The sequence below is a fragment of the Suricata suricatta genome, chromosome 12, assembly GCF_006229205.1.
Source record: "Suricata suricatta isolate VVHF042 chromosome 12, meerkat_22Aug2017_6uvM2_HiC, whole genome shotgun sequence".
Taxonomy (NCBI): domain Eukaryota; kingdom Metazoa; phylum Chordata; class Mammalia; order Carnivora; family Herpestidae; genus Suricata; species Suricata suricatta.
In genome coordinates, this window is record NC_043711.1 from 10,439,660 (window position 1) to 10,454,969 (window position 15,310).

General features: G+C 40.8%; 1 protein-coding gene across 1 annotated transcript; it reads right to left on the reverse strand.

The window, feature by feature from the left end:
* Window positions 1-12,097: 12,097 nt before the first annotated feature.
* LOC115275130 (olfactory receptor 7A17-like) lies at window positions 12,098-13,030 on the reverse strand. Its single transcript, XM_029918742.1, has one exon. It carries the CDS (start codon window positions 13,028-13,030, stop codon window positions 12,098-12,100), a length of 933 nt encoding a protein of 310 aa, XP_029774602.1.
* Window positions 13,031-15,310: the final 2,280 nt, after the last annotated feature.

Genomic DNA, 15,310 nt, shown 5'->3' on the forward strand with positions numbered 1-15,310 from the left:
ATCTTCACAAGATTTCTGCCTGAGGCTCTTACACTACACAAACTTATTTCATAGTCCTGTGACTCCACCACTTTAGGTGAGTACCAAAAGGACAGGGCCTTCCCTGACCTTGTTTATTGTAGTTTTTCAGAATGACATGGTCAGGCAAGCAAGTGCACATAGAGATCTCTAGGCTCTGGGCGAGGCTGTTGGCTGTCAGGTGACCTTAGGAAAATGCACCTGGTTTTGATTCCTGCAGAATCAGCCTCACCTGACTGGGAGCTCTGAGGGAGAGGTCTCCGTGTGGCCATCTGAATCCCCCCAACCCCCGGATAATTATTGGTGGTGACCAAACTCTGTCACCACACGAGACAGGAGAATGGAGGCTAGCAGGAGTCTCCCAGCCAAGCTTCGGACTCCAGAAGCAATGGCCCGGTCCCAACAGCCCGAGGTGGCACAGGCAGAGGGACTGCAAACAGGAGATATTTATAGTTTCTTTGTTTTTGTTCTTTTATTTGTCTTCTTTGGATGAAGCATATTTCCCTCCTGCTCCTCCAACCTACAGCACATGATTTCCCTGGGGAGCACTGGTGTGAACACAAAGGCAAGTCCTCCTGGAGATTCTGTGTTCCCAATAGACCAGATTATAACCCAGAAAATCCAGGGTTGATGAGTCCTTTTTTGTGAACACTGTTCTCCCTGAGGACAGCCCTCCAAGCACCTTATCTCAACTCTGATTTCAACACTTTTCCCTAATGTAGGATTAGCAATCTGTCTGGATTAGACTCCTTGGATCTCCCAAATACCATGTGTTGATTGAGTTCTGGCCTCTGTGTTACCAGAGTCACCTTGAAACATATTAGACCCTGTGCCTCGTATAGTGGAGACAGAGCCCTGCTGTCTACAGAATGTGCCCGTCTTCCCTTCCAACCAGGAGGAGAACTAAGTTCTTTGACAGTAACCCTGTACATGCCTCAGCGTCATGACACATTTACCCAACATTTCAGAATTTCATGTTATGTCACCAGTTCAGAGCTGCTGTTTAGCCCCTCTTTTTGAAGCTCTTGTTAGTTAGATGACATATATTTAGATATTTCTTGCAGTATAATATAAGCTTGGAATAGAAAGTGAGCAAGGGGCAGAGAGAGAATTCCATGAGGGAGGGAGGGGGAGAGAGAGAGAGAGAGAGAGAGAGAGAGAGAGAGAGAGAGAGAGAGAGAAGAAGTGAGAGAGGGAGAGAGAGAACTGGGACGCCCTTGACGTGGGACTCAAAATCATGAACCCTGAGATCACAACTGAGCCAAAACCAAATGCTCCATTGACTGAGCCATCCATGTGTCCAGCATAACTGTTTTAAAATATGAATGTAGACATTTTACATTTGCATTAGGCTTGAATAAAAATATTTTCCCAGTTAAATTTTGTTAAGACCCTGAGATTAAGTTCTTCGCTCATTCATTTAACTTACCCTGGGCAGAGGCAGTTTGTGTTGTAATCCCATCTCTAAGTAAAAGAAGAAATTTAAAATCAATTTGGAGATATTCATCCTCTTTAGCTGGTAGGGAATTTCTCAGTGCATAGCTACAAATGTGCTTCAGATTTTGACCTCTTTGAGGCATTACAACAGGAAAAGTAATTCATCGTTTAAATATATGTCTATCATTTACTTTAAATCTTTTTGTCTACACGCACACATTCTTTTAATTGCACTTGAATTCAAACGTTTATTCTTTTAAAAGCTACCCCCTGCAACTTTCTCTCAAGTTTCCTTGCAACATACAATAAGAGATTATAAATGAGTTTATGTTTAAAATGAATAAAGAGGGGGCTCCTGGGTGGCTCAGTCAGTTAAACATCTGACTCTTAATTTCGGCTCACATTGTGATCTCACTCAACTCCCTCGGAGTCAGGCTGTGCTGACAGCAATGAGCCTGCTTGGGATTCTCTGTCTCTCCCTCTCTTCCTGCCTCTCCCCACACCCCTCTCTCTCTCTCAGAAATAAATAAATAAACATAAAAAATTAAAATGAACAAACAGACATACAAAAAAGCAGAATCAGATCTATAAATACAGAGCACAAACTCATGGTTGTCAGAGGGGAGATGGGGGATGGGCACAATGGGTGAAGGGCAGTGGACCGGACAGGCTTCCCATTATGGAATGAATGGGTCATGGCCAGAAAAGACAGAGCATATGGAATATAGTCAATGACACTGTGGGGGTGTGTGACCACAGTCGGCAGCTACACTTGTGGTGAGCACTGTGTAATGAATAGAGAAGCCTAAACCTATATAGTGCACCTGAAACTAGTGTAACATTGTTGCCTGCTATACTCAGATAAGAATTTTTTTAGAAAGTGAGTTTGTGTTTGTGTACATGTGCATATGTGTGTTTATTTGAAATAACGCTGTGTACAAGTAAACACAGGCAATATATATACATACAACGTTATGTCTGAACGTTTTCTTTGGACTCAACAACACTAACTATAATTTAAATTTTAAAAATAGTAAAATAAAACATATCTTTCCTTCATCATAGTAAAGGGTGTCTAGATTCTAAGGTCATATTATCAAGTCAGTCTATTTATTAAAGTTTGCTGTTCTGTGAAGACTTCTGTTGAAGACACGTATTTGATGAATTCTTGAGTGAGGTAGTGAGTGAGGCACACATTGTGGACAGCAAGGTGAGAGAGACCAGGGTTCAAATGAGGAAAATAAAACCCAGTGAACAGCCATAAGACACACTGATGCGTTAAGTGTCCACTATAAGAAAGGCAGTTAAAATACTTAAGTACAAAAAAGGTCAGACATAAAAGTAAAAAATAATAGTCTCAGATTTTGCTCTACTTTAAAATCACATAAATTGGTCAAAAAGTGTAGTTGTTTCCACAGGTGGAATATCACTCATGAGAATTCTTTGTGATTCTTTAAGTTTTTATTTAAATTTGGGTTAGTGAACATATACTGTAATAGTATCAGGAGTAGAACTTAGTGATCCATCACTTATCTACAGGACCCAGCGCTCATCACAGTGAGTGCCCTCCTTGACGCCATCTGGCCCATCTCTCACTCCCCTCCAACATCCTACGACATACAGATGGCTAACTCATGACAATTCTTACAATAAAAAAAGGAAAAAGAAAAAGAAATGGAGGAAGAAAAATTATTTGCAATGATAGGGTCATTTGAGAAAGATTATTATAATTTTTTATTTTATATATAGAGAGAGAACAGGGGCCAGAGAGAGGGACAGAGAATTGGAGAGAGAGACATTCCCAAGGAGGCTCCAAGTTCAGCATAGATCCCAAGGTGGGGTTCAATCCCCAGCCCCTTGGGTCATGACCTGAGCCGAACTCAAGAGTCAGATGCTTACTGACTGACTCACCCAGGTACCCCTTGAGGAAGATTATTCTTTTTTTTAAGCTTATTTATTTATTTTGAGAGAAAGAGTGAAAATGGATGGGGAAAAGAGAGAGAAACAGAGAGAATTCCAAGTAGGCTCCATTCTGAGACCACAAAGCATGTGGGGGGCTCCATCCCTAGAACCATGAGGTCATGACCTGAGCCAAAATCAAGAGTTGGATGCTTATAAGACTGAGCCCTGAGTCACCAAGGTGCCTTAAGAAATTCCTTTTAATATGTTGTGTATAGATATGGTCCCCATTAAGGCATTCTTTCTGCCACATTTGATATAGTCTTTTTTTTTTTTTTTTTGGTCAATCAGCCTCTTTTGTGAGAAATCATATATTTTATACCTTGAGAAACTCCTCAAATATTCAGGAATATAAATGGAGTGCTGACCAGGTTTCAGGCACTTTTTAGGCAATGAGTATAGGGTGCTGAAGAACAAAAGTCTTGCCAACCATGGGGGAAAAGGTATAAAATCAGATAAGAGAATTCTGTGACTTTTCAGATGATGATGGGTATCATGAGGAAAATGAAAACAGGGATAAAGCAGAGAGCAAGTACGGCATTCTATTTTGTGGGTATTCAGGTAAATTCTACACACAAGGTGACATTGGAACACAGATCTCGTATAAGACAGAGAGGCAGATACAGAATTACAGGGGAAGTGTGTGCCCAGAAGAGGGAATGGCCAGTGCAAAGGCCCTGAGGAAGGTACTTGTTTCAAAGGTTTATATCAAAAAGCAGAGCCAGTGCTGCAAGGAGAATGAGCCTGAGGGAGACTGATGTCAGATGCCCTCACACTTGTGAGGAGGGAAGTGGCCTCTCTGTTACAACTGTGACCTCAAGGCACAAGGACATCCTTGTCCACACTACCTCCCCCCCCCCCCGTATTCATCGTGCTGCCATGACATCCCATGAGTTGACACAAATCCCCTTCTTGGTGCTTCTCTTGCCTGAGTTTTGGCCCCTGTTTTGAGTTACCTTGGGATTTAGGAGTCCTGGCCTCTGTTATGAAGACTGAGCACCAACTACAAGTCACAGGACACTGTGGACCCCTGGCTTGTGTATTTCTCTGACTTTACAGACCCCATGATCCCAGTTTTCTTGGAATGTATAAAATCCAAGTAGGCCATATCAGTGATCTTTTCCTGCAAAGTGTAGGAATGGTTCCCAGAAATGCCAATTCTTAAATGTCCCATGGAAAAATAAATTTGAGGCTCCACATTGGAATGGCAATGTTCTGATGTGATTTACACCAACATGAAAAAGTCTCTTCAATCAACAGGAAGGCAGAAACTGAGAGAGAGGGGGGAATGAAATGGATAAGGCAGAGAAATTGTCTAATAAACTCATGTTGTCCTGAGAGTCTGTGTGGTAGAATAATCTGGCATTGCTTTAATATCATTGGAATGGTAAAGAATATGAAGGGCCAGGAATAAAGCGAGCATTCATTCTCCAAAATTGACACAGCCATTGAGTAAATACATTAATTACCTAATCAAGCAACCAAATAAATGCAGGAATATCTTGCTCTGGTCTAAGTTGGATTGACTCTCAGGTGAAGACAGATTAATGATCTTGGCTTTCATTCTCTTTGACCCTCTCATCCATGGTACACTGGGGTATTGAACTCACCTGGCTGGGGTATCTGATGGGAAGGGGTACTTGCAGACATTTAAATGCTTCTCAGGATGGCATATTATAGGGACTAAAGCTCTGTCCTCAGCCAAGATAGCAGAAAAGAGTGAAGTGCCGGAGTCCAGCTTCAGCAGGTCCAGGGCTCCCTGAAGGATGAACGGTGTGGGTGAAAGAGAGTGAGAGACCCTCGGCTTCTTTCTGCTCACCAGGCAGGCTACTCTCCCTGACCTGAGAGTCAGCTTTATTTATTGAAAAAATGTATGGGGTACAAAACAGAAGTGGCAGTTGCCTTAGACAATAATTTCTGATAACAAATTCTTTGGTATGTAAAAATTTCCCAGAATATAAATAGATGAAACTCATGCATAACCTTTATCAATAGGTGACTAGATGTTTATCATATGGGATAGGAAGGGGTCTTTAGCATTCAAATACAAGGTGATGTTTTTAGCACAGCAAAGGCAATCGTTGGTTTTTTGTGAGCAGGGGTCAATAGCCTGTTTTCCAAGGGGAAGAAAAACAGGTTTTTTTTTTTTCAGGAAAAGTAACTTTTGCTCCTTTAATCATAAAAGAAGAAACTCCTATAACAAGTTTTTTTTCACAAGGTACAATTCACATATTTTTAGCATAAGAAGACAAGTCATTCCTGATATCAGTCAGGTGCCTTGGGGGTCAGTGCTCAAGCAGAATTTGAGCAGGGGTTGAGTGGGTGAAGACACTGGTCACCATCTGATAGTGGGAGGCCTTGCAAACCCACCTTGCTTCACAAGGAGATTTCTCCTCTAGTTATGAGTTCAGAGAGACACAGCTTCCCGCAGTGAAGAATGGGCCCCCAGCCAGAATTAGGACCTGGAAGAACAGAGAAAACCCATGTACCTTCCCATCCAAGGTCGCACAGGCTGACCCACAGGAGACCAGGAGGTATTTACAGCTCCCTGTATCTTCTCATTAAGTACATTTCCCCTCTTATTACTCCAGCCTCTAAGCTCATATTCACAAGTGGAAAACTGCTATGGATGAGAGTATTTTTTCCAAATGAATCTTGGTTCCCAAAAGACTAATTCAGAGATGAAGTGAATCCAGTTCTTCCTTCCTTCCTTCCTTCCTTCCTTCCTTCCTTCCTTCCTTCCTTCCTTCCTTCCTCCTTCCTTTCTTACTCCTTTTTCTGAACTTGAATGTGTAGATCTTACAGCATCTTATCTCACCTCAGATACACTTTTCTCCAAGCCTAAGACCAAGGAGCACACCCGAATTAGGTCTCTTTATCTTCAAAGCATTACCTGTCCTCAGGAGTCAGCCCTACAATTTCCAGGGTCTTTATATAGATAGATAGATATAGATACAGATATATATAGATATAGATACATTTTTTTGAGAAAGAGATAAAGCATGACTGGGGGAAGAGTGCGGGGGAGAGACGGAGCAAGAGAATCTTTTTAAAAATATTTATTATTTATTTGGGAGGGGTGCAAAAAGAGGGAAAGAATCCCAAGGAGACTCTGGGATGTCAGTGCAGAGGTAGACATGGGCTTCAGTCTCACAAACCATGAGATCATGACCTGAGCTGAAATCAAGTCAGATGTTTATCCAATTGAGCCACCACGCACCCTGAGAGGGAGAGAATCCCAAGCAGGCTCCAAACTCAGTGCAGAACACACCTTGGGCTCGATCACATACCCTGGGATCATGATCTAAGCCAAAATCAAGCGTCTGAAGCTCAACCGTTTGAGCCACCCAAGAGATCCAATATCTATTCTTCTTTTTAATAAGGTAGATAACTGACTTCTCTGATAATAAACCTTGGGAACTACACACATTGGCTTCAAGACATTTTTGCCATCACTTACTTTATCACGAGTTAAAAGCTGCCATTTGGTTCTTTGTTATAAATAGTTGTTAGATAGAACAGATGTATTTAGATTCTTTTACATACTGTGACGTGAACTAAACATCTCATTGGGATTGTTTGGCTTAATTTTTATAAACATCTTATCTCCAAGGAAGTACACTTATGAACCCTATTTTACATTGTAGAAATGGTACTTGGCAGTGTCTAGTCATCATTCCAAATTTAATATTCAAGTATGTGGTGTCCCTTGAGTTTGGTTCTGTCAGGATGCTTCTAGTTCTCAAACTCTGGGGCAGTGGTTCTCAGCCAGAAATGAACTTTCCCTTGAGGATGTCTGGCAAAGTCTGAAGGGGGTGCTGCTAAACACCTACACTTGAAAGGAAAGTATCCCTAAATTGCTGTTATCCTGCCACAAATGTCTACCGTAAAAGGTGAGAAACCCATCTAGACCAGCATTTCTCCAACTTCAATATACCTGTCAGTTCACACAGATCCCATCACAAATGCAAAATCTTATCACAGGCCTGGGTGGCCCAGAGATGCTGCATTTCTAGCAAGCTCCTCAGTGATGCTGATGGGAAGTCATAGACTGTGGACCACTCTTTGATTAGCAAGGCTGTGATCTTATGTTAGAGTTAGGTTTAGGTAGTTTTAAGTCTTCTGCAACCAAATATTGTCCTTGCATGCCTGTCATTTTGAAGACATAGTGTGTTTGTTCATTCTTCAGGCTGTGTCAGTTGTGTTTATTGGTTTTGTAAGTGACCAAAATAATACACTTATGACAAAAGATATTGTAGTGGACAGAATAAGGCCCTCCCAAATATGTCCATATCCTAATCTCTAGTATCTGCAATGTGTTATTTTTTTTTATAGCAAAGAAGGATTAAGGTAGCAGATGGAACAGGGCTGCTAATCAGCTGCCATTGAGAGAAAAAGATTAACTATGGTTGTCCAGGTGGGACTAAGTCCTTCAAATGTGAAGGAGGGAGACAAAAGAGTTGGTGTCAGAGAGACTTTGAAAACACTACCCTGCTGGCTCTGAGGGTGGAGGAAAAACCATGAACCAAGAACTGGAGGTGACCAGCAACAGAGACTGGAAATAGAAAGGAGACAGATTCTCCCCTGACCCTCCAGAGGAACTCAACCCTGCAGACATCTTGTTACAAGCCTGATGAGACTTCTTCCTATCTATGACTGCAGACTTGTAAGAGCCTATATGTGTTCATTTTAAGCTTCTAGAGTGGAGCTATTTTACAACAGAAGTAAGAATCTCATAGGGGCGTAGTCAACCAAATTATCTGAGGGAACTGAGTTTAAGATTCTCAATGTATTCATCAGCTTCTCTTGGAAATGGGCTATTGACATGTAAAAAAATCACACTGACAAAAATAAAATTAAATAGATTTTGAATATTTTGCCATATTCCCTGATATGGTGATTTCCTTGGGACATCAGTGTGAGTGTGGTCTGAGCATGAATCCTTTGAAGCAGCTACACAAGAACGGAACTCATGATCAAAATTACAGTAACACATGATAAATTAAAATTTTGTGTCTATTTCCACTTCCTATTATATATGTTCATTCTACTGTTTATTCTTTTCAAGGCTATCCTCTCCAACTATCTCTCAAGTCTCCTTTCAATTTAAGAGATAAAATCATAAATCATCTGTGTGTGTATATGTGTGGCGAGTGTGATTATTTGAAAGAAAAATGTATACACACACACACACAAGACACAATCACTACATTTGAATGTTTTCTTTGAGTAAAAATGCATTTAATATTTTTTCCTTACCAGATTCATAGGAATTAACATTTAGCATCCAGACTTCCTACAGAAATAAGGAAAGAGAGCCTCAGGGAGTTTGAAATTTAACAATTACCTAACAAAGCAATTAAAGCTTACGTAAAGCCTTACATTACAAATGGAAATTTGTACTGTATCCTTTTCATTATTTTTTTGGAAAAAATTTTTTACGCTTAATGATTTTTGAGAAGTGGGAAAGACAGAGCATGAGCAGAGAAGGGTTAAGAGTGAGGGAGACACAGAAACCAAATAGGCTCCAGGCTCTAGCTGTCAGCAGAGTCCCCGATGGGGGGCTCAAACCCCTGAACCTCAGCTGGAGTCAGATGCTTAACACACTTAGCCACCCCCGTGCCCCACGTGCTCTTCATTCTTGTGTACCTCCTTTAATTTACCAAATTGTGCACTTTCAATATGCAGTGTATTGTGTGTAATTGTACTTTAGTGATTTACTCAAAAAATATCTATGGAGCAGGGCTTAGAGTTGGATTTTGAGCACAGTTAGCTGACTTTCCATTAAGGTGTGGGAGATAGCTCTTCTAACAGGAAAGGAAAGCAAGTGTTATATATGGATGTAGGAAAAGGGAGATGAAATTCAATGAATTCACATAAGTTTATGTAATTTGTCAATAGAAGAATAGCCTAAAAATCAGAATGTAGAAATAAGAACAAGAATTTAGCTGAGACAGGAGCACTATAGCCAGAAGGATCGTGGATGCTTAGAAATACAATGTGGGGATTTGACCTGACCACAGACCCATGAGGAGTCCAACAGAGGTCAGAAAATTCCCCAATATAATGTCATTTGATTGTAAAGGTATTATTGATGAAGAGAACAAAAAGCATGAGAAATGTTGCTAAAAGTCAATCTCCTAACAACTCTAGGAACTCATGGCTACCTTAATGCTTATGTTTTATTAGAGACCAAAAGCAACATTATTTTTGACAAAAGCCAGACCTCCAAGGTCACTTTTAGCCTACAGAAATTCCTTAGACATGTATGTTGTCTCTACCCTTCCCTCCCTGCACAAACACAAAAATGTTTAATCACTCACTTTTTACAATCCCAGTGCAGCACTCTCTGACCATGAGTCCTGTCATCATGCTTTTAAAGCACATTTTTGCATGGTAAAACAACTCAAGAATTATTTTGTGACCATCGTCCTCAGTAATCCCACATCATTTTAATATCCCATGTGACAAGGAAAGCCTGTTATACAGTGACAGCTGATTGAACAGAACCAATATGAACAGGTTCTGCCTTTCACTAGTGGCATACAATTTGAAAATTGAGGAGACTAGTCATGACCACTCAGTGATTCAAGTTTATTTCCCATGACTTAATGAACAAGTGACTATATGAGGCCTCCCTTCTGGGTAATGGGGAGAGTTTGAAGGACATGCACGATTGCGCAGAAGAATTGGTGACCCAGAATGACACATCAGCAGGACATGCAGCTCTCCTCATGCGGGTGGAAGAGATTTCAGAGCAGGCAGGAAGCATGAAATAGATGATGCTGATATTGTTCATTCACCAACCCTTAGCATTTGTGACAAATACTAGGAAAAGAAAGTTATTTCATGTAACAGTGGAAAGAATCATATGAGCAGCTAGCATTAGAAGTTTTCAAGCAGAAATAGGAAGATAATTCAGTGATAAACATAGAAGACACTAAGCAATCCTGGACCTCAATGAATAAATCCCGTCAGTTGTGAATATACTCTTCAATAAGTAGATGCGTCAGTAAATAGATGCAGAGAATAAACTGTAAAGTTTAAGAAAAAAGAAATACTTTGTGTGTAACACAATGAGTGTTTTGAAATTTTACTTCTTCATATTGATGGTTAGGCTGCTACTAAGAACATATCAGGTTGATCTGTTTATTCTAATTTGTCTTTTAAAGTACACTCCATTAGGATATATGAATTTTCTTTTTTTAATATATTTTTAATGTTTTATTTATTTTTGATACAGAGAAAGACAGAGCATGAAAGGGGGAGGGACAGAGAGAGGAGACACAGAACTGGAAGCAGGCTTCAGGCTCTGAGCTAGCTGTCAGCACAGAGTCCGACGCGGGGCTTGAACCCACAAACGTGAGACCTGACCTGAGCCGAAGTCGGAGGTCCAACCTACTGAGCCACCCAGGCGCCCCAGAGATATGAATTTTCTAATCAGGTTTTGCTAGTAACTATGGTAGGCTTTGTGGACCCTGAGCTAAATAACAGAATAAATCCAGGAGACTGGTTATAAAGCACAATAGCATATTTAGAGTAAGTGCCTGAAATTAAGCTTTAGATTTCTGGGGTATCCATTTCAAAGACAACCATGTTGAATAAAAATGTTATCAGGTAGCTGACACAATTACAAGAGAAGCACTCAGCTACCCTCATCCATAAAGTATCTTTTCAGAAAGCTCTGAATAACCTAGATACTGACACATAAGTGAATCAGCTTTTCCCCTTCAGCACATAAATTCTATTCAATAAAATTTTGCAGTAAAGTGTGAATTCGCAAACACCTAGCCACTCTGACCATGGGCCCTAATAAACCCACATCCTTCAGCGGCACTCTCTCTGCCTCCCTCTCCATCTCTCTCTCCCTTCTCTGAGACCCCCATTAGTGACTTTAGGCATCCCATGTGCCCTCCAGCATCCATAGGTAATAAACCTTCTGTTTTTAAAGTTCTCTGATAGGTGTTGGTGAGGTGTGTCTTGTGACCACAATAATAAACCAAAGGCCTGTGCCGTCACAGCATAGGCTCTGTTGAAGGAAAGGTCTGTGGGAATGTCCAAAAGTACATGGGCGCAAGTGAGTGCCTGAGCTTTCCTGACTAAGCATTGGTGTCAATAGCCTGAGGCTTAAAAGGAACAATGTTAGATTCCAGTTCTCAAGAAGAGTGATTAAGGAAGTGATATATAAAGGCTGACAGAATCAAGGTGGAAACTGTGATTTTATATTCTCCTCAACAATAAAATTATATGAAGGGCTTAGTGGTCACATGTAGCTTTATTCCATATAAAGAAAATAACCCCTGATAACACTCTTGGGAAATCTAGGGGGGCTTATTTGGCATGGTATAAGTCATTTGAAATGAATTTAACCTTAAGAAATCCAACTGGTCCCACACAAGATATAGAAATTTCCAGACATTTGATTGAGATTGGGGGAAACAATGGGGACATGTGAAAATAGACAAAGGGGAAACTGTTTGTATATCAGACACAGCAGAAGCTTAATAAAGTGAGCTTTTTCTAATGTATAGAGAAGTTCACATCAAAAAGTGGAAATTTCAGCAAATAAATAGAAGGAGCAGATTTTGCTTTCTGCAGTCTGATTAAAGAATCACAAATTCTTGGTTTGAGGCTTTGAGTCTTGCAATCATGGGCAAGTCTTCAACCCTAGTATGACTAGCCCTCACATCAATGAAACCCCAATGATTCTTTTGAGAACCACCTTTAGGTCTCTGTTCCTCAGGCTGTAGATGAAGGGGTTCAGCATGGGTGTGACCACCGTGTACATTGCTGATGCTACTGCACTTGAGTGGGAGCTCTGGGTCGCAGCGGAGCTAAGGTACACTCCTAGGCTTGTACAAAAAAATAAGGAGACAACTAAAAGGTGAGATGCACAGGTGGAAAATGCTTTATATTTTCCCTGAGCTGATGAGATCCTACATATGGAGGAAACTATCTTAGTGTAAGAGTAAAGGATTCCAGCAAGTGGGCCTCCAGCCAGTAGCATAGCTGCAAGATACATCACCAAGTTATTTAGATAGGTGTCAGAACAGGCAAGTTGGATCATCTGATTGAGCTCACAGAAAAAGTGGGGAATTTCCACCTCTGTACAGAAGGACAACCTCAACACCATTGAGGTTTGTAACAAGGAATGCAAGACACTCGTGACCCAGCACACCAGAACCAGCAGTCCACAGAGCCGGGGGTTCATGATGACTGTGTAGTGTAGGGGGTGACAGATGGCCACAAACCTGTCATAGGCCATTACAGCCAGGAGATAGATGTCCAACCCTGAAAAGATTATGAAAAAGTTCATCTGTGTGATGCAGTCTTCATAGGTTATAACTTTGCTCTGTGTCTGGATATTCACCAGCATCTTGGGGACAGTGGTGGAGGTGAAGCAGATGTCAACAAAGGACAGGTTGGCAAGGAAGAAGTACATGGGCGTGTGGAGGTGGGAGTCAGAGCCAACAACCAGGATGATAAGTAGATTCCCAAACACAGTGATCAGGCACATGGAGAGGAAAAGCCCAAATATGAGAGGCTGCAGCTCTGGTCTCTCTGAAAATCCCAGAAGCAGGAATTCCGATATGTGTGTATCATTTCCTGGATTCATGAGGTTGCACTGATCACCAGGAAAGAGTACAGAAGATATCATTAATTTTCATATGAATAGTTTATATACAGAGGCAAATGTTATTTTTTATATTGTGCAACCAAGTGGTTAATTTCATTGTCTTGTCTTTTGTCCCCAAAATTTGTCCGTTTGTGATATTCCCTCCTGTTTCATTTCAGATTGGGTATTTGGGTCTCATTCTCTGCAAGACCCAACAGGTGTCATGCATTTTACTCTTTTACTAAGGATATCTTTTGTGCATTTGAGGAATACATACTAAATGTTAAACATATTCCAAGCATTGTGTAGGGAATGAGCACGAGATACTGAAAATCAAATGTGACTATAACCCAATGATGGAGAATGAATATAAATAAATAAAAATATTAATAAGACATCAGAAAATGTCAAAGAGCTATGAAGGAAACTAAAGTATATATAAATGAGAGTGTGGATATGACTGTTATATTGTAATCAGTATTTGGTCAAGACCAGGTGACATTTGAAGAGAGACCTCAGTAAAAAGAAGGCAGGAGCTGCAAGCACATCTGGGGAAGTATGTGCTGGCTGCGGGATTGGTCTATGCTAAGACCCTGAGGATGATACTACTTTGAGCTATTGGAGTCCAAAACAGGAAGTATGTGTGGGAAAGGGAATGGGCAGGAGAGAGGTCAGAGATGGTGTCTGGCAATTTCAAAGAAATAGGTGGCCGTCATTGCTGGTTTTCCTCCAACCTAGAATATATTAGATAAGGTACCACTGCTCTGAAAATGGATCTAGCTCCATAACACACACACACACACACACACACACACACACACACACACCCCCCAAATCATCACTTTCTGTGCTGTGTTCTTAACATGAGTTCTCACCTCCAGCCTCAATAATTAAGCTCAGAGTGACTATAACCCAATGTTGCCAGATCAGTTATCATTCCCCTCAAACGATGTAAAAATGGTACCTGAATTCTAATAATCACAGTTCCCATGAACAAATAAAATGGACAAGTCAGGCTGGCGTGCTCATTTTCTGTCCTGTATTTAAAGAAAAACAAACTCCTGTTACCACCCTGATGCCCAGCACAAATAATAAGGAGCAAAATTAAATTCGGTCAGAAGACAAAGTTAGTGAGATGTTAAGGGTGTTGATTGCCTTACAGAGTGAATGCTCCAAGAGAAAAGTGTGCAAAGGAAACAAACCAACACTTCAGCACAGGAAATATGCAAAGTACAGCAAAAGTTGAGTAGGTTATAATGAAGTAGTAGGAAACTTACTTTTTTCATATTTATGTGACCAACTAGATGTCCTATGACCTTAGAGAAAGTGGGACAAGTCCCTTTCCATTTTCAGATGTGGCGTCTTTTCTTTGTTTTTCCTGGACTTTGTGATAAGACCTCTATTTTGACAAGAGTACTGGGCACACCCTTGTCCTGTTTCTGGTTTGCATAACACTAAAATCTGTTCAACCTTGCTCTGCTTGCAGGGGAGACCAGAACCAATATCAAGCATTGGACGCTTACAAGACTGAGACACTCAGGCGCCCCTAGATATTCATTTAAATGCGTTGTGTATAAATATGGTTCTCTTTAGGGGATTCCTTTGTCCGCATTGATATGGTTTTTTTTTCCCCAAAAAGTTTCTTCTGTAAGAAGTGATGTTTTATAATTTTCCTGAGAAATTATATATTGAGTACTGACCATGTTTCAGGCACTATCTATGCAATGAGCATAGAGTGCTGAAGAATCAAAGTCCCTACAATCGTGGAGAAAAAAAATATACAAGCAAATAAGAGAATTATATAACTTTTCTGATAGGGAGGGGAGCTATGAAGGAAAAAATTAGGACTAAAGGAGGAAGTGAATAAGGCATTCTACATTAGTGGGTATTTAGGCATATTCTGCAAACAAGGTGACATTGAAACACAGACTCTATATAAGACAGAGAGGTAGATGCAGGATTACGTGGGAAGCCTTTAGTGGGATAGGGAATGGCCAGTACAAAGACCCCAAGGAAAGTATTTGTTTTCAAAAGTTCAAGTCAAAAAGCAAAGCCAGTGCTTCAAGGGGTGTGAGACTGAGGGAGACTGATGGCAGATGCTGTCACACTTGTGAGGAGGGAAGTGGCCTCTCTGCTACAACTGTGACCTCAAGGCACAGGGACGTCCTTGTCCACACTACCTCTCCCTCTGTATTCATCATGCTACCATGGCATCCCATGAGTTGACACAGATCCCCTTATTGGTGCCTTCTCTTGACTACGTTCTGGCCCCTCTATTGT